The sequence below is a fragment of the Monodon monoceros genome, unplaced genomic scaffold (genome assembly GCF_005190385.1).
Source record: "Monodon monoceros isolate NGI ecotype Baffin Bay Population unplaced genomic scaffold, NGI_Narwhal_1 Super_Scaffold_9, whole genome shotgun sequence".
Classification (NCBI taxonomy): domain Eukaryota; kingdom Metazoa; phylum Chordata; class Mammalia; order Artiodactyla; family Monodontidae; genus Monodon; species Monodon monoceros.
This window is the reverse complement of record NW_021703786.1, coordinates 36,522,675-36,547,600: the sequence shown is the minus strand read 5'-3', so window position 1 is coordinate 36,547,600 and position 24,926 is coordinate 36,522,675. Positions and strand designations below refer to the sequence as shown.

The following is a 24,926-nucleotide window of genomic DNA, read 5'->3' as shown; positions in this document are numbered from 1 at the left end:
TATTGAGTGTCCACACTCACTTTAAGTTTGAAGATTTAAATTTAAAATAAACAGCAAGGGGCTTCCCTGGTGGTGCAGTGGTTAAGAATCCACCTGCCAATGCAGGGGACATGGGTTCGAGCCCTGGGAAGATCCCACATGCCGCGGAGCAACACAGCCCGTGCGCCACAACTACTGAGCCTGCGAGCCACAACTACTGAAGCCTGTGCACCTAGAGCCCGTGCTCTGCAACAAGAGAAGCCACCACAATGAGGAGCCCGCGCACCACAACGAAGAGTAGCCCCCGCTCGCCGCAACTAGAGAAAGCCTGCGCGCAGCAACAGAGCCAACGCAGCCAAAAAGAAAATAAATAAATTTAAAATAAATAAAAAAATAAAATAAACAGCAATAGATCGTATTGCTGGGGAACATTTATGCTTCTTATTCTCTTAAAAATAGTAAACCATTCCCCAAGCTTTCTTTTACTTTCATTTTATTTATTTATCTGTTTGTTTATTTATTTATGGCCGTACCACATAGCATGTGGGATCTTAGTTCCCAGACCAGGGATTGAAACCCGTGCCCCCTGCAGTAGAAGTGAGGAGTCTTAACCACTTGGCCGCTAGGAAGTCCCTACTTTCATGTAATTTAGACCTATCAGAGCTAATCAAACCTCCTGGGGTTTGGTTTTTTCATATTATAGCTATTGAGCAGAACTTTCCACATATAGTTTGTATAAGCTGCTGCTAAGCCAACTAATAATACTGTATCCCAATTCACATTTCAGCATCTCACTCCCAAGGGTACCATCAAGTGATAAGTCTTCAAATGCTTTGCTAAAATGGAGACACATTACTGCTAAAGCATTTCCCCTTATTTACTAACCTAAAACAAAGTCAGAACTAGAATTAGGCTTAATTTGTTGTAACCTGTTGGAAGAGATCACACATTGTTTCTTAGCGATCATTTCCCATTCATCAAACTGCACGTGAACCATCTTGGTTAACAGTTCTTGCCACCAGGCTGTGGATTTATGTCAAACCTACTGAAGCTTGGTCTTCACAGTCTATTGGTTTTCCTCCTGTGTCTTCAGGCATCTCTCTTGTTTATCATTTTTAAAAATTCCTTTTTCTTCCACCATGAAGTGATACAAACACACTACATAAAATTTGTAGATAGAGAAAACAAGAAAAAAATGTGTTCCTAAATAACTTACTCTTTATATTTTGGTGCATTGACTTCCAGCATTTTTCTATATATTTTCTTTACACAGATCACAATGTTGTACATATATGTCTTAAAATAAAATGTCCGTGGTACTAGATGGGCTTCCTTGACGTCCTATAATGTAAAGATTGATGACAGTGACACTGAGGTCACAATTACAAGTTCATGCAACCTGGGATATATTTTCCTGGGTTTATAGCCCCGAAATGCATTTGGGACGGCTGGTTACTTATATTACTTTCTAGCAAAGCTTCAATTCCTTCTTCATGATGTCCATTTTCCTTTTTTCGGTGTGAGTATAATTTTCTTTGCTGGATAAGCCAGAAGAAAACGAAAAATTAAATAATTCAGTTCCCTCTTTGTCAGTTAACATTACACTGTGTTTAGAACCTTCAAACATTGTCAAGTTGGAACATAAATTGGGCTAGCCTTTCTGGAAGGCAGTCAAGCCATTTATGTATCAAGATCCTTAAAAATGTTTTGCCCTTTGTCCAAGTAATTCCACCTCTAGAAATAAGATCCTAAGGAAATAACTGATTCAAAGATTTTGCAAAAGAACTTAACTGTGGTGTTAGTCATAATGGTGAAAGATGCCACCTAAATGTCCAAAAGCAGGGAGATGGTTAAAGTATAGATGATGGAAGATTATGTAGTTACTTAAAAAAAAAAAAAGCGTGTCTTTAAAGCATAAAATAATGATCTAGGAAAGCACTTATGATATGAAAATCAAACACAAAATTGTATTCTGAATATGATACTGATTTTGACTTGGTTGTCTTTGCAGCGTTGACAAACTTATCTCATCCCGCACTTAGTTAAGTCAGCTGAGGTCCTGACATTTTGCAGACTTGGTTTATGCTGCACGTGGATTCATTCTGAGTAATATTTCCCTTCTTCCATCCTTTTTTATTTTTTAACATGGTCTTTTTATATCTGAGCTCATCAGAGAACTTCTTGGAAGTCGTATTAGTTTTCGGGCTGCCTTTTCATTTTCTTCTACGTCAGTTCATTAGCGAATGCATTTTCAGCATTTTATTCTCAGGCCCTCATCTGCTAACCCTCATTCCCTTCTAGAATCTCTAGTGATGAGATCATACTGATCTTGTCTTTGGATTTCTTACAATATGTTTTTCTACATAGTGTATGACACTTGTGTGTAGGGTCCCAGGGTTCTCTTCTTTGTGTTCCAAAGTGTAATGGCCTTTTGTCCTAACCTAGGACTTTGAGTGAAGCAGGAATAGGGAGGGAGCTGGGAGCTTTCCCTTAACCCACACATCAGGGCTGGACGGAGGGCTGAGGAGACTGAGGTCTGGAGGGCCAGGCCAGGGTTTGTAATGACCACTAGACATTACCTGGGTGAAAATTTGACTCTACTGAATCTCGGGGGAAGCATCTGTAGTATTTTCTATACAAATGTGAGTTCCTGCAGCAGGGAGTCTGACGATTTGGTAAATAGCTCCCAGGAACGCTCATTTAACATATTGGAATTACATCCCTACTTCTGTGTTTGTGGATTTTCATACAGACGTATCTTATTTTTATTTTTGTTTTTACTTTTTGCCGTGCTGCACGGCTTGTGGGGTCTCAGTTCCCCGACTGGGGATTGAACCCGGGCCTGGCAATGAGAGCACTGAGTCCTAACCACTGGACCACCAGGGAATTCCTGATACAGACATAGCTTATTTTTTCCCCAAATGTGGAAATAGATTTTCTGTCTTATCTATTGATAAGATTTCAAAAATCAGTGAAAACAAAATAAAACAAAAATCTGACATATTAAAAAAAAGGAAGAAAGTAAATGCCCGTACTCCTCTGCCTAGAGATAACTGCTACTCACACTTTGCAGTAGGGTACGGAATGTAGCTCTTTCTTTTTGTCTTTTGTTCTTTATGGTTTCTAGTAACGAGTACCAATTCATGGAGTCTCATTGAAATCTATTAGTTTTTTGGTGCCTTTGTACACAAAAAATTATGCTTTTGTGCAGCAATTTCCAGGACTTTGGGGTAAGACATCTGAGGCATTGATATTACTGCTAAGAAGAATATTAACGACAGCTAAATTTCATCAAGCACTCAGTTTAAGCCAGGCACTTTGTAAGTACTCTGCATGCATTCTAATTTAATCCTGACCACAAGCGTGTGAAGTAGGTTTTATTTTCACCCCCATGTCAGAGATGAGAACTTAACCGTAGAACGTGACTTGCCCAAGAGGCCACAGCTAGTAAGAGGCAGAGTCATGGCTCAAACTCCAGTGTTCCCTGATTAAAGCCTCTGGCCCCAACCAGGACATCACACTTCCTCCAAGGTGGTGGGCTTGTCCTCTTTCCCTGATGGAGTCATCCTATGAAGAACCAAATAATGTGCTCCTTTTCTCTGTTTGTTTCCCATTCTCCTCCACAGACTCTGTATTCCAACTATAGGCACTTTTCATATACAGCTTAAAACCTGAACATCTGGTTGATGTATCCTCCCAGCAAAATTCCCTCCAGTTTCTGAGTAATATCCTCAGTCCTTTGCTAGAATTCCACTCTTCTGGCATCTCAGGCCATGATTTGGGAAATAAAAGCCTTCTCTGCAAAGTGCGCTCCAGGAGAGCAGCACATCTCCTGTGTCATCACGGCCAGGTGTACACGTGGGCAATTGCATAAAAATGTCCCTCGCTCACTAACATGCAACATTGTGCAAGGTTGGTTTGGAAAGTGAGAATGGAAGATAGGATCAGTGTGAGACAGACCAAGGGTTTTCTTTTTTCAACGCCTTTCTCTCCCACTCTGCCCACTTACCCCAATCTGTAGTATATGCCACTGTTAATATTCTTTCCGAAATACACGCTTGACTTTGGTCCTCCCTTTCCCTGCAAACTCTTAAACATGGCATATAAAGAGCTTTTGTCATCCAGATCCTACCCCCTCCCAGCCTCACTTCCCACTCTTCCTCACCTGAAATGTTCTGCTCCAGCAACATTCAGCTGTACTGCCCCCCTCCCAGCCTCACTTCCCACTCTTCCTCACCTGAAATGTTCTGCTCCAGCAACATTCAGCTGTACTGCTGCTGTTGGGGTTACATCCTGCTGTCTTACGCCTTCCTGCTTTGACAGCTGCCTGGAACGCCTACATCCGTATCATCTCACCCCACTCCACCTCATGCCCTCTGAATCGCTAAACTCAAGGTTCTTTAAGACATAATCCGAGCGAAATATCCTCTGTGAAATGTCGGCAGATGCTTCTAAGGAAATTAAGAACTTTGGACTTTCATTTTTTCATTTGTAGCACCGTATCTCAGTCTTAGGAAACTGTGAACTCCTTACAGGCAACAGTCAAGTCTTGTGTATTTCTGAAATTCCAGTGTCAGCCACCAAGTAGAGCTTAACAAGGGCTTAAGAAATGTTTGCAAGAGAATGAATGAATATGTGGAACCTGGGAAGTAATTCACAAGGGATCAAGGAATCACACACTATAGAAAGTATAAAAAGTAATCTCACGTTGGCAAGAGAGAGAATTATGTGGTGGAACCTTGTCAGTTGAGCTTAGGTAAATACTGACATGCTGAATCCATGGGTCTTAACCCCCCACTGCAATCATAATTACCTGGGGACTTTAAAGAAGCCCAATGCCTGGACCCTTACCTCAGAAATTCTGTTGAATTTTTCTATTTTTTTAAAAAACCAGTCTGAGAGATTATACTGTGCATGCAAAGTTAAGAATAACTGCTCTAGATAAAAATAGAAATTGCAGTATATAAACGTATTAGTTTCTACCAGGTGAAAGCTATTTGCAAGTAGGGGATCCCAGAATTTGCACAAAGATGTCTCAGTGCAGACTTCGGCTGACTATGCATTTCTAGACGTATATAATCATGCCCGTGAAGCCCTGGGACACGTTCCTTTATCCCCTCTGCAAATGTGCTCACAGCTCCTGATAGACTTTGCTGTCATAGGAGCAGAAAGGCATTTGCATCTTTCCACTGAGAGCTTTACTGGTGGATGTTAGCTGGAATCTCAATCCATAAAGAGACAACATTCAAAGCGTTTTTTAAAATCTAAACCGTTGCTAGACGTTTAATGTTACGGTCAAAGTCTCTGCTTGTGAAGTAAATAAGAAAGTTTTTGAACATGTGATGCAATGGGATTTCAGGACTACAAAACCTTGGACTCTGAGTCTAGGTCTCTCTAGTGAATTTACAAAGTAGAGTAGGAAAGGACATAAAGTCAGTAAGAATTTTTCCGCATTTTAAAAGATTGTGATAGAGTTGATGTATGATGTTATGCTAGTTTCAGGTGTATCCATATGATTTGATACTCGCACACATTGTGAAACGGTCACCACAGTAAGTCTAGTAGCCGCGTCTGTCCCCATGCAGAGCCGTCACAATATTGTTGACCGTATTTCTTACGCTGTATCCCCGTGGATCGTTTGTTTTATGAGTGGAGGTTTGTACCTCTTAATCCCCTTCACCTATTTTATCCCCCTCCCCAGTCATTAAGAATTTTAAGTACAAGGTCCTATGTCTCTTGTGAAACAAATGTTGTCATGTATTCTTCAACCTAAGTGTCTATGTGGTTCTGTATCCTTGTTCATGGTTAATAAAACATAATATCCTGGGCTTCCCTGGTGGCGCAGCGGTTGAGAATCCGCCTGCCAGTGCAGGGGACACGTGTTCGAGCCCTGGTCCGGGAAGATCCCACATGCCGCGGAGCAACTAGGCCCGTGAGCCACAACTACTGAGCCTGCGCGTCTGGAGCCTGTGCTCCGCAACAAGAGAGGCCACAACAGTGAGAGGCCCGCGCACCGCGATGAAGAGTGGCCCCCGCTCGCCACAACTAGAGAAAGCCCTCGCACAGACACGAAGACCCAACACAGCCAAAAATAAATAAATAATTAAAAAAAAAAACCAAGAAAAAACGTAATATCCTAAGTGCAACATTAAATCCAAGGGTTGGCTTCTCTTTAGTGCTGAATTATAAACCCCAACAATACAAAACAGGCACTTGATTCGTCAGAATTCCTTGGATTTTTATCTTAATGCTTTTCCCATTTGCTCTGCCAAATCACACTTTAATGGCAAGTTTAAATGTGTCTTTAAAATGTCACTTAACATTGATTCTCAGCCAGCCCTTCGGTCATTATATTATTGTTACTGGGGTGTGAGCTGCACCATGTAGAGAGGAAGATAGACCAGACTACACATCCACCAGCTGGTGCTGAAGTTATAGGTGAAAATACATCACAATCTAGAAGATGAAGGATTGTATCTCATCTTAAGGCTCATCACAAAGGTTTTTCATTAGACTCGTGTGTGTTTGTGAGGGTTCTGGGAACATTTTGTAATTCTCAGACATGTTCAAGTGGCAAAGCACTCAGGACTAATAATAATTATAATTTATAAATTGTGCAGATTACCATCCATTATGTTTGTATTTAATTTTACAAAGAAGGGAAAGTTTTACTAGCCAAAAAATTTAAAATAACGCAAATACTTGACTCTCCCTTAAAGCTGTCAAGCTAAGTTTGATTTAGTTGTTTCTTCATTTTCCTGCTGCTACTATTTTTTGCATCATTTTCCAAAGTTCTGTAGTTGGCAAATAGGAGCTGGTTGTCGATGATTCAAAAAAAAAGTTTATATAATGATCTCATATATTATATATTAATATATATAGTATATATTTTATATTAATAGAATATATACATAAACCTAAAACTGAGAAAGTTCTGCTCACTGCATTGATTTTTAGGCAGTGATGTAAATAAAAGTTGAGGCCTCATATGATCCAGTTAAGACCAGTATCTTTTTAAAAGTGGAAACCACCAAAAGGACATGCATTCTTTCCTGTTCTTAGTTATATTTTTAAACAATTTCAAACATACAGAAAAGTTCCAAGAACAGAACAAAAAACTTCCATATACTCTTAACCCAGAGACCCCCTTCGAGTTTCACCAAATGTCCCCTCAGGCTCTCATAGCAAGAGTATCATGTGGTCCAGTCACTTCTCCTGACTCCCAGGCTCCCTCAGTCTTTCTTTCCTTTCATGGCCTTTGCCTTTTTGAAGATTACAGGGCAGTTGTTTTGCATGGTGTCCTTCAAGTTTCTCATGACACAACCCAGGTTATTAGGTTTGGGGCAGGAATATCTCAGAAGAGATGCTGTGTTCTTCTCATTGCATCCTATTGCGGGGGAGCGGGGTGGGCACACAGTGTCAGTTTGTCCCATTAATGGTGGTGTTAATTTTGATTACTTGATTCAAGTGGTATCTGCCAGGTTCCTCCACTATAAGTTTATTCCTTTCTCCTCTCTTTGTAATGAATTATTAATTTATGTGGTGACACTATTAAGACTATATGAGCATCTCATTTCACATCCTACTAACACCCCTAGTTTTAACATCCATTGATTTTTTTTTGGCCAGAATTAAATATTTCTATGATGAATTCCAAATTGTGATTTTCTAATTCCATATTCCTACTATATTAATTAGTTGGCATTCTACTGTCAGGAAGAACTTTCTTATCGTCCCATCTATTAATGTGTTTATTGCTATCAGTGTAGACTGTAGACAGATTCCTGTTTTGGTCAATGGATTTGATTTGTTACTATGATTATTTATTTTACACTCAAGTTGTCTCGTATTTGACTAATGAGAGTCCCCTCAAATGACTTCGGAGGTCTTTCTAACAGGTCCCTGCCATTCTCTGAGCATCACCTGAGTTGTTCTTCACCCCATGTTCCAGGCTTATCTTGCACTTACCCTGCCCCATTCCTAGAATCAGCCAATTTTCCCAGGAGCCCTGGCACCTTTCAGTGGAGAGCTGTATTTAGAAACCAAGATCTAGGCACTAGGTGTGCTCATTGCTACCAGGTATACTGCCATTCCCAGGCTATCTTAGTCGACAGAACTAGGAATTACATGTATACAGATGTACATACGTACACACATGCACGCACCTTCTTATCTATATTTATTTCTGGATCTGTCTCTATGTAAGTAAAGTTTGTACTGATATATCCACTTGCAATACACCACCACAGGGTTTATTTGGGCTTCCGTTCTTTCCTTATTGCTACTTCTTTTCATCAGTAAGGAAACTGACTCCCATTAGCCTCAAGATATGTGCTTGTTTGCTCAATCCATTGTATATGCCACTCCCGTGACACCACTGGGCTGCCATTCTCACAAGGGCCACTCTGAATGTCCCACTCAGGTCCGCCCCATGAATTTGGAATGGAATTAGGAAGGAAGGAAGGAAGGAAAGAGGAAGGGAGGAAGGGAGGAAGAATAAAAGGAAAGGAAGGAGGGAGGAAGAGAGACATGCATTTTTAAAATATATATATATATTTTTTAATTTTTTTGGCTGTGTTGGGTCTTTTGTTGCTGCACGCGAGCTTTCTCTAGTTGCCACGAGCAGGGGCTACTCTTCGTTGCGGAGCACGGGCTCTACGCGTGCGGGCTTCAATAGTTGTGGCTCAAGGGCTCTAGAGCACAGGCTCAGTAGTTGTGGCTCACGGGCTTAGTTGTTCTGTGCCATGTGGGATCATCCCGGACCAGGGCTTGAACCCGTGACCCCTGCATCAGCAGGCAGATTCTTAACCACTGCTCCACCAGGGAAGTCGGTGCATTGTTTTTAAACTGAGGTATAATTAATATATAATGAAATGCACAGTTCTTAAATGTTTAGTAGAAGAGTTTTGATAATTTCATGTACCCAAGTAGCAACCACCTACAATAAAATATAGACTGTTTCCACCCTCTCCAGAAAGTTCCCTCATGTGAGGAAATACACCCATCAGCAAGCATCATTAAACCCCCCCCTCCTCGGGCTTCCCTGGTGGCACAGTGGTTGAGAGTCCGCCTGCCGATGCAGGGGACACGGGTTCGTGCCCCGGTCCAGGAGGATCCCACATGCCACGGAGTGGCTGGGCCCGTGAGCCATGGCCGCTGAGCCTGCGCGTCCGGAGCCTGTCCTCTGCAACGGGAGAGGCCACAACAGTGAGAGGCCCGCGTACCACAGAAAAACAAAACAAAACAAAACAAAAACAAAACAAAACAAAAAACCCCTCCTCATCACTGGTCCTCCCAATGTGTACCGTTCAGTTTGCAGCTGCTGCCAAAACTCTTCTCAATTTCAAACTTCTGCAGATTTTCTCTCCCTGCTGTGCAGCCCGTGGCTTCTCTCTGTTCCTCCACCCACCTCACGTCTTTATTATACAGGACACCTTGGCCCTTTTCATTCGTTTTCTCTCTTTTCCCCCCATCAAGGGAATTCTCCACAGTAACGCAGAGCTTGCGAGCAATCAAACATAAATCCTTCTCCTTAGAAAAGGAAGGTGGAGTGTGCATGTGCACGTGTGTGTGTGTGTGTGTGTGAAGATTGTGATTTAACCACAAAGGGGAAGGACCCTTGTTTTATGTTAGTGGCAGTACACCGTTCTCCTTATCACGGAACGTCATGTTCATTAGCAGCATCGTTAAGAATCGCCATCTGACAAGAACATTTCCCAAACTGATGTGTCCCAAGGAACTTTAGACCTGCGGATATAAAACACCATCACCCAAATGAGAACAAGCAAAGGCTATGTATTCAGAGCTTGCTACCGGAAGGCAGTTAGCCATCATCATTTGGGTTTGGCAGACACCCCAAATCTGTTAAAGGATGGGAAAACTTTACTGCAGATGAAAAGGGAAAGCCTCAAGTATGCCCTGACGGGAGGGTGTTGGTCTGGGGAAGCTGGGTGCGGACTGACTGGAGGCTGGGCGTCCTATGTGATTGACTAGAGGAACACACTTGGCTTTCTCTGGTTGGTTCTAAGTTTGGCCAATTGCTAGAGATTGTGGGTCAGAGCTCTGTTTTTATGCGTTGTCTAGCCATTGTCCATTTGTATACTCAGTCCCTCAGAGCGAGTGATATGTAGGAGAACTATGGGGTCCTGGATGGTCTGCTCTGAGCCCTTTTAAACAGCATCACCAGCCTTGGCCCATCGTCCCCTACTCACTCCTGCACTTCTTAGCGTCCGCACCTGTAATTTCACATCGACTTCCCAATCCCTCAAACAGATCTAGAATCTGGCTCGACAGACCTAAGAAGTCTTCAGAACGGATGAGCGGGACTTTGCGTTGATTTGGCGCGGGAGGAGATTGAGAATGCAAGGGTAGTGCTGAGGCTGGAAACTGGCTACCAGGAGGGTCGTGTTACTCGCTGCAGGTAAGAGAGGAAGCAGTCAGTGTGTGAGAGAAGATGGTGACCTCAGTTTTTTAGGCTTTATAATCTTAGATGCTGCTGTGAAGATGTTCTTTGCTCATATGTCTGGAACCTGGAACTTCATTTTAGAGGTGAAGAGACCTGAAAATAAGCGATGGTCCTCAGTTTGCATGCCAAGGCTGGGGGTGGAGCGGGTAATTCAGCCTTTGCGTTTTCTATCCACCGCTACACAAACCAAGGATGGAGAGCAAGACGTCTGGACCAGAGGCCGGGCAACCCGGAACTACCAGGATTGTACCAGAGGCAAGACCCAGCTGTTGTGTGCCATTAACATAAATGTCGTGAAGACAGAAACCATCTACCAAAGATTTCACAACAGACCCGCCAAAGTGAAAAGTAAATGATTAAAGAATGTAGGTCTTGGAGCTCCTTTCAAACCATGATCCTTTATCTTCTATTTACAGAGATAAAAGTACACCCCCAAATGGTTAATATTTAAGCACTTTAATATTTACAGCTCTCTTTTTAGTAGAGGAAAGCCGCTTCGGTAGTGCCAGTGTGAACCATCCACGATGATTCCTCCCGTCCTCATCTTGTTCTCAAGTTTTCTCTGCCATGTTGCTATTGCAGGACGAAGTAAGTACTCTTTGCTTTTGAAAAAAAGAATTCATATATCCGTCCCCCTTGTGTATGCCAGGGATCCATAATGATTAGTTAAATTCTCTTTAGGGTGGATGCTTGAGAGAGTGGATTGGTGCTTGTTCTTTGATATAGCCATGCCTAAAGTTCCTGCATGAGGTATTTACCTTGTTTAAGCCTCAGTATATGGACCTGTGAAATAGAGATGACAATAGCGCCCTTCAAAAGTTGGTGAGATTAGACGAGGTATTCCATAAGTCAAGTATTTGGTACAGAACTCAGCGTGCATATTATTGGTAGCACGAAATACTTTTCATTTGTGTGTGCTATAGCTGAACTTAAAACTGCAAATACAGATTTCTCTGGCAACGGCTCTGTGCTCTGTTTCAGCCTGTCCCAAGCCAGATGACTTACCATTTGCCAGAGTTGTTCCGTTAAAAACATCCTATGCCCCCGGGGAGGAGATCGTGTACACCTGCCAGCCAGGCTACGTGTCCCGGGGAGGGATCCGGCGGTTCACCTGCCCGCTCACAGGACTTTGGCCCATCAACACGCTGAGATGCACACGTAAGTCAGCCTCCATCTCATGCATTCTCCCCGTCACTCACATCCTGGACATGTTGGGGAGATGACCTACCTTGTCATGCTCGCGGTACAGAAAGCCAGCAGAACTGTGGAATGGAGGGCTGTGAAGAAACAGGAGGGTCTGTGGGGAGTTCCACAGGAGAAGAGGCTAAGGACAGTAAGTGCTATTTGCAGCACAGCCTGGAACTAGGGGAGATTTTAAGAAGAGACTTGGTACGATAAAAGGGGAGGAAAACACTGCCGATGTGAAAAGAGAAGTGGAGATTATATTACAAATTATCTTTATAAGAAAATATGAATATATTAAATTAATAATGTACAGGAATATTATATGTAATAATATATGTAATATAACAGTTATATATGCATATATACATTCACAGATATCTGACTTTATGGTAGATGGTTGCTTTTTTATTTTTTGGCCACGTGGCTCAGCCTGTGGGATCTTAGTTCCCCGACCTGGGATTGAACCCTTGCCCTCAGCAGTGAAAGCACAGAGTCCTAACCACTGGACTGCCAGGGAATTCCCGATGGTTGCTCTTATTTATGCCTCAGAGCGTGGCTCCGTGATAGCATGCTGGCGTTATTTTTTCGCAGTCGGCTCTTGAACAATCCACCTGGGAGGATTTCTGGCAATTTTATGTAGAAGTCAAGCAGCAAAAATAACTGTATGGACCTATCCGAGCTCGGGTTACTTTGGTTGTATGGGTGATACCATTTGTGAAAACGATACGTGTTCATGCAGTGATTTTAATGTGCTTTTTGATTAAAAAAGACAAAACGTAATTGTTAATGAAAAACCACCGTAACATCATTAGGGAAAATTTTTCCGGAAATCAGCCTTAACTTTGCAACACTAACAACTTGCTTTTTCAGGTTATTTTCCGCGTGTATAGTTTCCTCATTGCAGTGAGTTGACACCATTTTGTGTTTTTCTATTTTCACTAACATATCAGAAGCATGGTCTGTATCTCTGTAGTCTTCATAATCCATATTTTATTGGCCGTATCACAGTTCAGGTGGATTTACCCTTTAATTACCATTAATTAAAATAATACCCTGATAGTGAACATTTAGACTGTTTGGCTTTTGTCATTAGAAGTAACAATACAGGGAATTCCCTGGCGGTCCAGTGGTTAAGACTCTGCACTTCCACTGCAGGGGGCGAGGGTTCGATCCCCGGTCGGGGAACTAAGATCCCGCATGCTGCGTGGCAAACAATACAATGGGTGCCTTGGTGCATATATCATTTGACTTATTTTGAGTTATCTTCTTAGAATAGTTACCAGTAGAGTTACTGGATCAAAGGATAGAAATGAGTTTATACATTTTAATTTTAATAGTAAATTCTATAAATGGAAATTGACCTTTATATCTTTAAATCACAGCCAGAGTATGTCCTTTTGCTGGAATCTTAGAAAATGGAACTGTACGCTATACAACTTTTGAATATCCCAACATGATCAATTTTTCTTGCAATACCGGGTAAGGACTTCTGGCTCACAGATGCAGCCCATTCCTGCGCCCTTAAGCTAATCATCAAGGCTGGTCCGTTTCTAGTCTTTAGGCTGGACTTGCTGAGTACAAATCACTGAATACAAATCCACAGTGGTGTTGAGGGCGGGGTAAGAGGTGGCGAATACAACAGCTAGTGAAATATGAAGTCAACATTCTAAGTTTTCTGCTCCTGGTTAGTTACTTATTTGAGGAGTACATTGAAATTATTGAAACCGGGTGATAATTCTTTATGATCTCTGGGCCAAATCTTGGCGTGAGGGTTAAAATATTTTAGTAATCGGACTTGGGCTTTAATTATGAGGCTAATTTCATCGACTGTGACCTCGTGGAAGAGAATTCTATGGAGAAGACTGAGTGTGATGATGTAAAACATGATCTTCATCCTCACAGCATCCCCAGAAGAAAGCACTTATGGTTGGTCATATGACTTACCTGCCTCATGAGCAAATACACCATCAGTGACACTGGCGAGAGCTCATGGGCTGTAGAGCAGGGCAAAATTTCACTGAGGAGGCTTGTTTGTGATTAGAGATTAAGAAATACTGTGTGTGAAAGAGAGGCAGTCCTTTCATCTGAAACACCAATTGACTGGTAGGCTTCATGATGAATGACCTTGAACAAACTGGCTTCAGGGACAATGGTACATTTGCAATGGAAATAGACTGCATTGTTTTTAAACATTTGGGTCAGCAGGCTCTCAGAAAAGGAATATTAGGGATTATTCGGTTTGATTCACTTTTGTGATCCTGAAAGAGAGGTGGTTCTTTGCTTGGAAGCAGTTAACCTGACCAGCTGGTTGGAGACAAGGGGTTTGGGCACTGGGTAGGGTTGGCTTCCATACCCACTAGCGATGGAACCTTCCCATTCTTCCGCAGTTCCCTGCAGCCTTAGGCTGGGAGACTTGATGAGCCTTAGAGGAATGTTAAGCCTCTCAGGAAAACAGTATTATAAGACGGAAAAGAAGCCAATAGTATTTTTTTTGGGGGGGGTCTTCGTTGCTGCGCGTGGACGAGCGGGGGCTACTCTTCGTTGCGGTGTGCGTGCTTCTCATTGCGGTGGCTTCTCTCATTGTGGAGCACGGGCTCTAGGCATGCGGGCTTCAGTAGTTGTGGCATGTGGGCTCAGTAGTTGCGGCTCGTGGGCTCTAGAGCACAGGCTCAGTTGTTGTGGTGCACGGGCTCAGCTGCTCTGCGGCACGTGGGATCTTCCCAGACCAGGGCTCAAACCCGTGTCCCCTGCATCGGCAGGCAGATTCTTAACCACTGTGCCACCAGGGAAGTCCTGAGAAGCCAATAGTATTATTCTGCAGCAATGCTTAACAGAAAAGACATTTGAGATGCCACGGGTGGGTTATTTTATAATTTAGTGGATTACATTTTCCCTTTGCAGGTTTTATCTGAAAGGAGCTAATTCTGTTCAATGCACTAAGGAGGGAGAATGGAGTCAGAAACTTCCTGTCTGTACTCGTGAGTTTGTGGGTCCCAGTTATAGGGAGGTGACTAGCTGATTTGCCTGGGACTTCCCTGGTTTTACCACTATAAGATCTACACCCTGGAAACCCCTCAGTCCCAGCTCCATGAAATGGTTGGTCACCTTTCTGGGGACTGTCCATCCTGATATCTTACTCTGGAAGATGAAACAACCGCTTTGGAATGACAAACTCTGAACCTGACCCTGGCTCTAACACTGAAACTCCAGATTAGTTAGGTCAGGACGGCAACCCACTTCTGAGTCTCTGTGTGAAGCTACTTGTGTAAGCTCCATACAGACAGAGTACAAAAGCAGGAGGTATTCAACAGGAACAAACAAACCTAAACTAGGACCAAGATGTCACTCAGATGTCACAGATGACTTCTTGTCATCAGCAACTATTGCAGGAGGCTCCCTCAGCAAAGTCCTTCTCCAATTCTGACTCCCAGGAACGTCTTCCAAGGTAGCGTTTGGATCCAAGACGTATGGTATCTTAAGCAATAAATTTCCTTCATCTTTTAGATTTTTTTTTTTTTTTTTTTTTTGCGGTACGCGGGCCTCTCACTCTTGTGGCCTCTCCCATTGCGGAGCACAGGCTCCGGACGCGCAGGCTCAGTGGCCATGACTCACGGGCCCGGCCGCTCCACGGCATGTGGGATCTTCCTGGACCGGGGCACGAACCCGTGTCCCCTGCATCGGCAGGGGGACTCTCAACCACTGAGCCACCAGGGAAGCCCCATCTTTTAGATTTTTGACTGGTTCAGACATCTGATTTCCAGATCATATTTTCTTCTTTGGCTTCTCCAGCTGACTGTGTTTACCCTGGCATTTGATCAAAGTTTGCATTTTCCCAAGTTACTCTCTGGATTTTTTTTGTTTTGTTCTGTAAAGAGTACTTTTAAAAGACTCAACTATTTTCATTAAAATGATAGTTCCTTCTTTTTTCAGCTATAACCTGCCCTCCACCACCCATACCGAAGTTTGCAAAACTTAGTGTTTATCAGCCATTGTCTGGGAACAACTCCCTGTATGGAGGGAAGGCAGTCTTTGAATGCTTGCCACAGCACGCAATGTTTGGAAATGACACCGTTACCTGCACAGAACATGGAAACTGGACAGAATTACCAGAATGTAAGGGTGAGTGCAATGATAAGACAGAATAATCATGGGAGTGTAGAATCTCTTTTTTGAAGAGGATTGAAAATTTCTCTGTCATGGAGTGTTTCAAATGACCTTGTGTAACAAATGTTTATCGGCATCTGCCGGGTACCCAGGATACCAGATGAGCGAGACCTGACTCAGCTCAGGAAGATGAGCTATGATGCAGGGGTCTGTCTGCGGCTGCTCGGGAAAGCTTCCCAGAGGAAGGGCTCGCGGGAGCAGTGGAGAATGGGGGAACGGCATAGGCATACCACACAAGGGCGCGGGATGGCGAGAGCCAGGGGGGTGTGAAGGAACAGGGTGTGGGCATGGACAGCTGAGTATTACTGTGAGGCTGGATTAAACTGGGGAGTCCTAAGAAACAGGCGAAAAACTGGGTTGCAGTCAGATTGATATAAGCTTTTGTAGTCTTTACCTAAACTTAAGAATCACAAGAATACTTGATTTAAAAATATATATGAAAATTCTTTCTCCTTTAATTTGACTCATCATCACTACCTTTGAATTTGTCAACTGCATAACAAGTAGAATTTATCACGCACACCAGGAATTATACTAAGGACTGTTACCTTCTCCCGCAGTGGGTGTTACAGATATCTACTGAATGATTCAAACGTAAGTGCTTTTTAGCATAGGGAAACTACTACTACTACTAATACCTAGCACCTTTTGGGGGACTAAACTCTGGGCCAGGCACTGGTCTCCTCCTATATATGTGTCATCTCATTTAATTCTCCCAAGTCCTAAGCAGTGGGTTCTTTTTCTTTTCAGCCATTTACATAGATAGATCAGCCATCAGCATGTTGTGACATTCTCTCTCTTTCTCTCTGTAGACGACATACTATTTTCCCCCTGAATCATGTGAAAATAAGTTGTACACATCATGACACTTACCCGTGAATACTTCAGCAGCATGCATGTCCTAAGAACAACATTGTCATATGTTATCACTGTACCCAAGACATTTAACATATTTGGAATTATTAACAATAATAATTTAAACAATTACATTATATACAATTAACAATATTTATTTCATATGCAAATTACCCCAGCTGATCCAGAAGTATCCTTTATACACGTGTTTGTTTCTCTGTGAAATCTAATCATGAATCACATATTCTGTCTAGTTGTCATAGCTCTTTGGTTTCCTTTAGTTAAGAATTATCCCCTGCCTTTTTGGTTGTCTTTCACTGACATTTTTGAAGAGTACGTGCTAGTTGTCTTGGAGAAGTTTCCACAATGTGAATTTGGTCGATTATTTACTCATGATTGGATTTGAGTTAAATACTTTTTTTTTTTAAGAATACACTCCGTCACATCAGAAGGCACATGGCATCAGTCCATCACTGTCATGCTTAATTTGATCCCTTGGTCAGGTGGGGTACGCCCCTCTTCTCTTGGTAAAGACATCTCTTTCTCGTTGAATTAGTAAGCAACCTGTGGGTGACAGTTTGAGACGGTGAGAATATTCATTTTCTAGCAGTCATTTTAGCATCCACTGATAATCCTTGAACGCAGTCAGCTGAGACATTGGTGGTTACAAAATGGTGGCTTTCTAAGTTTATCTTTCCTTCTATATTTATTAGCTGGAATTCTTCTACAGGGAAGAGTTTTTCCTCCATGAACTATTTCTTTTTAGCGTTATTATAGACTCACAGATTCTTTTGCACCCAATTTGTGGAAGAGCCAAAGCTGATCCAAGCAGCCCAGCACTGGATTTGGTCCCCTTGAACCATCTCGTTAGACTTCCTCCCAAGAGCTCTGTGCTCCTCCCTCCAGCGTGGCTTTCTTTACTGGGGTAAATAGGGATACGGGTTTGGGGTTCTACCGCCGAGGATCTAAAGAAAGCTGGGAAGCCTTCGGTTTTCTCCTTCATGTTTCATGTTGGCTTCTTGTATAGTCTGAAGACAGTCATAAGAATTAGATTTAACATTTAAAATCCAAATAATGCTGTTCTAGTGTGCATAGAGGGAATCTCTGTGTTTTAATTTCATGGTCTTTTGGATAAAAGAGACAGACTTTTTCCGTCTTTCAAACCCACCATCTTAGACTGTGTGCAGATGAAGTTTGCAGTAAATACTACCTTGTGATTATGTGAAAGCCCAAAGCACTTGGTAACTCATTAATTTTATTTCAAAGTGTTGTTGTTTCTATTTTAATATCCAGACTTTCACAAGGATAAGATAAAGGGGACAGAATTAAGCACCAAGGTCCCCAGAAATTGTGTTCTAGGCACAGGAACACCCAGTGATTCAGTGGGTGAATAAGAGAGACAAGCGCGTGGCTATTCCGTAACCACTGGACCCCACGCTATTTATACTAATACGTCTTACTGCTTAAACTTTTTAGAAGTAAAATGCCCATTCCCATCAAGACCAGACAATGGATTTGTGAACTATCCTGCAAAACAAGTACTTTATTACAAGGATAAAGCCACTTATGGTTGCCATGATACATACGCCTTGGATGGACCAGAAGAAGTGGAATGTGGCAAATTCGGAAAATGGTCTGCACAGCCAAGCTGTAAAGGTAAGAAATATGGGTAAGGTCTTGAACTGCCTCCCAATTCATCGAGTAGATCACCTTTACTTGCCATCTTCTTGTTCCAGTCATTTTCCACTTTGTTTCTCAGACTTGATTCACAGCTACTGGGATTTATATGGGCATGGGGAAACTTCACGCTTAGCAATCCTGTTTGAGATTAAACTGCATGAAATAAACATATTTTGTAAGCCTTGATAATATGGTGGAAGGTTGTGTGGGCTTCCTATAATTGCTTTTAAGTCTTGGCCCATGAGCATCCTTTTTTGCCTTGTTCTAGTCAAGACCCTTCTCACTGTGGCAAAACCCAACCACACATTCCGGCCAGTTCCAGGAAATGGTGACGAATTATAAACAGGTAACAGGCAATCGTATGGACATTGAATATGAGGAAATGAAACACAACTGGTCCTCTTGAGGACTGCAACTGAAAGTCAGGAACTATTGCTACTCTTTCCACATCTCATTGGCCTCACGGTCTCTCTCATATCTCTGTTTCTCTGCTTACTCACCTTGAACCTGGCTTGATTCTACACCGGGACCTCTCAATTAAAGGATTCATCACTCACTGGCATCTTTTCCCTGAGATGCTGGTTGCTTCTGAGTTAGGTGTCTATCCTTGATCTGGTCCGTGTCACGCTTATGCAAAGAACACCGACTTTGCACTGCATTTCTGCTCAAGTTGCTGTGGGCTGGACAGTTTTGTTTTTTTAAAATAATGTGTTTATTTTACTTTTGGCTGTGTTGGGTCTTTGTTGCTGCGCGCGGACTTTCTCTAGTTGTGTGAGGGAGGGTTACTCTTCGTTATGGCGTGTGGGCTTCTCACTGCCGTGGCTTCTCTTGTTGCGGAGCACGGGCTCTAGGCATGTGGGCTTCAGTCGTTGTGGCATGTGGGCTTCAGTAGTTGTGGCACACGGGCTTAGTTGCTCCGCAGCATGTGGGATCTTCCCGGACCAGGGTTCGAACCCATGTCCCCTGCATTGGCAGGCGGATTCTTAACCACTGCACCACCAGGGAAGTCCGGGTTGGACAGTTTAAATAGAAAAGGCAATTAGGCACAACAGGCAAAATGACATATGACTAGGTTGGGGTCCCCTAGAAGCAGAGCCTGAGACAGGGATTCAAATACAGTGGGTTTATTAAGTGAGTCTCAGGAAAAAGAATGTGAGGCAGGTAGGATGGAGCTGGACACTGGTTCTCAAACCTCACTGTGCATCAGAATCTCCTAGAGGGTTTGTTTAAACAGAGTCTCTGATTTGCTGGATCTGCAGTAGGACCTGAGAACTAGCATTTCTACCGGGTTCCCAGGTGATACTGATGCTGCCAATCCAGGGACGATGTTTTGAACGAGGATGTGGTCTCAGCTAGAGTCTAACTTCAGTTTAATCCCCTGGGAGCTCTGGACCATGGGAGCCCATCCCAGCAAGAGGCAAGGGGACCTGATTATTTTGATCCCCTTCTCAGCCTGTCATAGGCTGCGGGCTGCTCCCTTCCCTGGCCCTGGTGTTGTGGACTGATGTGCATACTCTCCTTGGAGAGGTGGCTCTCTTATGGCTGAAGGGCATTTTTCAGAGAAAGGAGCATTTATGAGCTGTTATGAGCCAACACTCACAGCGGCTGGTGGGTGGTGCAGCAACTCAATAAATGGGAGCTGAGTGGGGCGGGGATGCTTACCTGAAACGGCAGGTATCTGATAGGGGACGCTTACCTGAAAGGGCAGGTATCTAATAGAAGTTCTTTTGCACAGAAGCCTAGTATCTGATGCTTCTGCTCTGACCTTTTTTTTTTTTTTTTTTTTTGTGATACGCGGGCCTCTCACTGTTGTGGCCTCTCCCATTGTGGAGCACAGGCTCCGGACGCGCAGGCTCAGCGGCCAGGGCTCATGGGCCCAGCCGCTCCGCGGCATGTGGGATCCTCCCGGACCGGGGCACGAACCCGTGTCCCCTGCATCGGCAGGCGGACTCTCAACCACTGCGCCACCAGGGAAGCCCTGCTCTGACCTTCTTATGTGGCTACTCCAGGGGAAGAAAAGGTGATCTTGGAAGCCATGATTAAAGGTTCTATTGATAAGGAGCAACAGTTAGCAATGATACTGATGTTACTTGCTATCTTAAAACCTTCTCGTCTTGAGCACTTTGTTTCAGGTCTGAACATCTACTGGTTCAAATGCTACATTTTCTTTAAGAAAGAGTAAATGAAGTCCTGTCTTGACTACAAATATTGTCTCTTTCAGCGTCTTGTAAATTATCTGTTAAGAAAGCTACCGTGATATATGAAGGAGAGAGAGTAAATATCCAAGACAAATTTAAGAATGGAATGCTGCATGGCCAAAAAATTTCTTTCTTCTGCAAAAATAAGGAGAAGAAGTGTAGCTATACAGAGGATGCCCAGTGCATAGACGGCGTCATTCAAATCCCCAAATGCTTCAAGGGTGAGTTCAACACTGGAACGTTTAGCTAGCACTTACGCTTGTCCTTCGCCATAATCAGTACTTTTATTACCTGATGACTAAAAGAAGCCATGTTAATGTGGCCACTGGATTTTTTAAAAGAGAGTGGGGCAGGAGGAAATAGCAAGATGAAGCAGTAAGCTGCATTTAGTTTCCCCACATTTTCCTTTCCTTTTCTTTTCCTTAAAACTCAGGGTTGTGGTTTTATTTGATGAGTGTTGAATTATGCCATCATGTATAATTCCAGGTTATGCTTGAATACTAATAATAATATTGAATGGAATATTGAATAATAATATTGACCACCTCTTGGTCCCAAATGATAAAGAACTCACCCCAAACTACAAAGTAACTCATGTCAATGGTCATTGGTTTATAGATCTTCCAACATTTCTTTCCTTCCTTCAGCAGTTCCTGGAGTTTGAAAAGTACCCATTAGAGCAAAGTGTTCGTTAGAGCGAAACATTTTAAGGAAGATGATATTGTGTTTGTGGGTGATAAAGAAGTGTATACTGGCCAGCATTAAAGCCATTCGTTTCAGGGTTTTTTTTAAAATTTATTTTTTAAAATAAATTCTGGATACAAAACTTTTTTTTTTTTAATTACAAGCTATGAAAATATCTTCCCTAAGAATGTGATTTTCTTTTAACATTGCCTACAGTAACTTTTTTTTATTGGAGTATAATTGTTTTACAATGTTGGGTTAGTTTCTGCTGTAGAGCAAAGTGAATCAGCTATACGTATACATACATCCCCTCCCTCTTAAGCCTCCCTGCCACCCTCCCCCCACATCCCACCCCTCTAGGTCATCACAGAGCATTAGTTTCAGGTTTAAGGTCTACATATCTTTGTTTCTACAAAGGAGGAGCCAGCCAGAGGCTGAAGCTATTATTCCCTCCAGGTTTACAAATGCTTCAAGAATGTTGACAGCCCTGTATCAGCTGGTAGAGGAGAGAGTTGGGAGCAGATTAGAGGAGAGAGGGGTCTGAGAAGTGGCCAGCTAGACAGAGAGAAGGAAATGATAACTAGCAAATAATACCCGCCTCATAGGTTTGATGATTAGAAATATTATGCGTGACATGGAGTAAGTACACAATGATAATAATGACGGTTATTATCACTATAATTACAAATAGTTAGAAATGCACTGGATAAATTGTTATTGTTCAAAACATAGCAGAGCCCTAGTGAGACATTAAATACTAAAGTTGACAAAGCACAGTAATCCTAGCACAGATCAGCAGAAAAAATATTAGCGGAAGATAATTAAAAGAAACCAAACAGAGCTTTGTTAATGCACTTCTTCATGCTGTTCTCTTTTACAGTCTTCAGACAGATGCAGCACTGTTGGTGCATTGGCGATTAAATAAAGGGCTGATACAGCTTTTTTTCTTTTAATCTTGACTGTCAGAATTATACCTAATCTTTTATTTTCTCTCTTGGAAATGAGTGCCTTATCATTTCCCTGATTTTTCTCGAACCACTTAAAGCTCACACTGAATGCTTTCATTCACATAATTCGATTTATTCTACACGTTTATAAAATGTATTTGACTTGGCTTGGCTAACAGATTTAAGAGATGACTGTTTCTCTTAAAATGTTTTTCTTTTTTCTCCCCAAACAGAGCACAGTTCTTTCGCTTTCTGGAAAACAGAAGCATCTGATGTAAAACCATGCTAAGTTGGTTTTCTGATTCAAAATTAAGTGTCATACTTGTATGTGTTTGTCCAAGGAACCTAATGGAAATGGAAAAATAAAGTGACTGAATTTATTGCGTCAGCCATTGCAGTGTTACTCCAGGGTAGCTTACTTTGAATTATCTGGTTAAGAAACCCAAATATTTGGAACATTGTCCTTGCATGGCTGTGAAATGGAAAGTGTAGATAATTACCTAGGTAACCCAGTTACCCTCTCCCTAATTCTACTCCTAAACGCTTTCACCTAAAACAACTGCGAGGCAACAGTTTTCTTAGAATGGTCCACAGACCCCGGCATCAGTATCGCCTGGTAATTATTACAAAGGAAAAAAATGCTGTGTCCCAGAATTTCCGAGGATGGCCCCCAAATCTACATTTATAACAAAGTCCCCAGATAATTCTTTGCATTCTGAAGTTTGAGACGCATCACCAAAAAGGAATGCATCGACTTTCAGGCCAATAGAAATGGATCTGAGCCCTTAAAGTTTGGTTTACATAATGCCTAAATAGCTTTCCTTACCCACCAGAATTCCATGACCCATCACTGACATTGCTCCTTTGTTTATGTCTAACGTCCTTGGCCTTTTCTCCTCCTGTAGTACGTGCTGGCAAAGCCCATCCCAGGCTCTAGCTGCCTTTCCTGTGCCTGCACCAGAGCAGCTGAACGTTGCTGGAAAAAACGAAAACCTCACAATTATGCTAATAGGTCCCACTTTGATTCATGAACGTGGGCCTCACATACACCCTCAACTGTGCCTGGCAATCCTACCGCTTTTCACTAGTTTATTCTCTCCCCAACTCCCCAACGTGGCTGTGTCTCTTCTCAGCCCTTCTCAAGCCATCGTCCCTGTCCTCTCTCTTGGCCAATGACCTTGCTCCTTGTTTCACAGAGAAAATAGAAAAGACCCTTTTCAATCTTCCCATGACCAAGTCTACCATCTCAGCCATGTCTGTACCAGGGTCTCTGTCCTCCATCTCGTTTCTCCGAGATCCCATCTAAGGGCAAACCTTATGTCCGGGATCCCGTCTTCTGTCTCCTACTTAAGGATTTTGCTCTTCTGATGAATGATCTTCCATGTTTATTTTTTTTCCCTTTCTATTGGAGCATTTCTATCAGCATATAAATATGCAATAATATCACCACTGTTTTAAAAAGAAAACCTTACTGTTACCTCACGTCTTTTTCTAGCTACTGCTCCGTCTCTGTATCCCTTTTTATAAAAGTCCCAGAAAGAGTTGTTTACTTTGCCATCTCCACGCTCTGTACTGCCCATCGCGACTGGTAAACTTTGTCTCCGCACAGGTGTTTCCTCCGGGATGCGTCTTCCTCAGGATTCACCTGCCTTCACAGGGTGTGGTCCGACATCTCCTCCAAGATGCTTTTCTCTTCCTCCTCCCTTTACAGAAATCAGTGTGCCCCCCACTTCCCAGGATGTCATTCAAAAGCTCCAAGTGCCCGTTACTTAACTTTAAAAAACAGCTTTACTTTTTCTTTCTCAATCCTTTCCTTCGATATTCTTCCCTCTTCCTCTCTCTCAACCTCTCTTGCTTCCCCCCTCCCTCCCTGCCCCCTCCTTCCCCTTCTTCTTCTTCTCCGCCTTCTGCTTCCCGCCCCCCCTTATCTTTCTCCATGACGTGTATTGAGGGTAGCTTTGAGAGTGGGCGGTTACTCCCCTTTCTAAACCAAAAAGCCCTATTTAGGCATTTTGCTGAACAAAAACCCATCCACCCTGGATTTCCTCTTTTAGCACTAAGTTTTAGAACCACTGTTTTCTTTAACTTGTCACCTATTCACTTAAAACTGGACCTCCCCCCCATCCTACCTCACAGCTCTAGGAATGGAAAGAAAGCAGTAAAAATTTTAGAGCCTTTCCCCTGCCCCAGACTGGATCGCTGGGTTTGCTCCAGAAAAGGAGAGAATATATTGTTCTATTATCCTCCCTTTTGTTGCAGATACTTTCCTAATTAAATTTATGGTTTCAAAAATTTTAAATATATAGACTTTTAAAACTGTAAATGAAGCTTCTTTTTTAAATTGAAGTATAGTTGACTTACAGTATTGTATTACTCTCAGGTGTGCAATATAGTGATTCAATATTTTTATAGATTATACTCCATTTAAAAAGATATTGCAAAATATTGGCTATATTCACTGTGCTATACAATATATCCCTGTAGCTTATTTATTTTACACATAGTAGCTTGTGTCTCTAATTCCCTACCCCTATCTTGCCCTTCCCTCCTTCCCTCTCCCCACTGGCATTCATTATTTTGTTCTCTATATCTGCTAGGTCTGTTTCTGCTTTGTTATATTCATTCGTTTCATTGTTTAGATTCCACATATAGGTGACATCATACTCAGCATAATGCTCTCCAGGTCCATCCATGTTCTTGCGAACTGCAAGACTTTATTCTCTTTTAGGGCTGATTATTGTATACAATTGTGTGTGTGTATATATATAT

The 24,926-nt window shown here is 42.5% G+C and overlaps 1 protein-coding gene across 4 annotated transcripts; it reads left to right on the top strand.

The window, feature by feature from the left end:
• The first annotated feature begins 10,930 nt into the window (after positions 1–10,930).
• APOH (apolipoprotein H) lies at positions 10,931–22,545 on the top strand. Of its 4 annotated transcripts, XR_003792001.1 has the most exons (9): positions 10,931–11,032; positions 11,426–11,602; positions 13,012–13,108; positions 14,531–14,607; positions 15,560–15,748; positions 18,125–18,304; positions 18,597–20,460; positions 20,550–20,747; positions 22,391–22,537. XR_003792001.1 is itself a non-coding variant. In XM_029212467.1 (8 exons), the coding sequence occupies exons 1-8, from the start codon at positions 10,969–10,971 to the stop codon at positions 22,444–22,446; spliced, it is 1,038 nt and encodes a 345-aa protein (XP_029068300.1). In that variant the 5' UTR covers positions 10,931–10,968; the 3' UTR covers positions 22,447–22,545. The 4 variants fall into 4 exon arrangements, 2 of the variants coding, with proteins under 2 accessions (XP_029068300.1, XP_029068301.1); XR_003792002.1 differs by lacking the exon at positions 22,391–22,537 and having other exon boundaries at positions 18,597–20,348; XM_029212467.1 differs by lacking the exon at positions 18,597–20,460 and having other exon boundaries at positions 22,391–22,545.
• The last annotated feature ends 2,381 nt before the right edge of the window (positions 22,546–24,926 follow it).

Excerpts from the sequence above, each read along its gene's own strand:
- APOH (XM_029212467.1), top strand. The coding sequence starts at position 10,969 with ATGATTCCTCCCGTCCTCATCTTGTTCTCAAGTTTTCTCTGCCATGTT. Across the intron at positions 13,109-14,530 it reads AATTTTTCTTGCAATACCGG|GTTTTATCTGAAAGGAGCTA; the intron begins GTAAGGACTTCT and ends TTCCCTTTGCAG. Across the intron at positions 20,748-22,390 it reads AATCCCCAAATGCTTCAAGG|AGCACAGTTCTTTCGCTTTC; the intron begins GTGAGTTCAACA and ends CTCCCCAAACAG.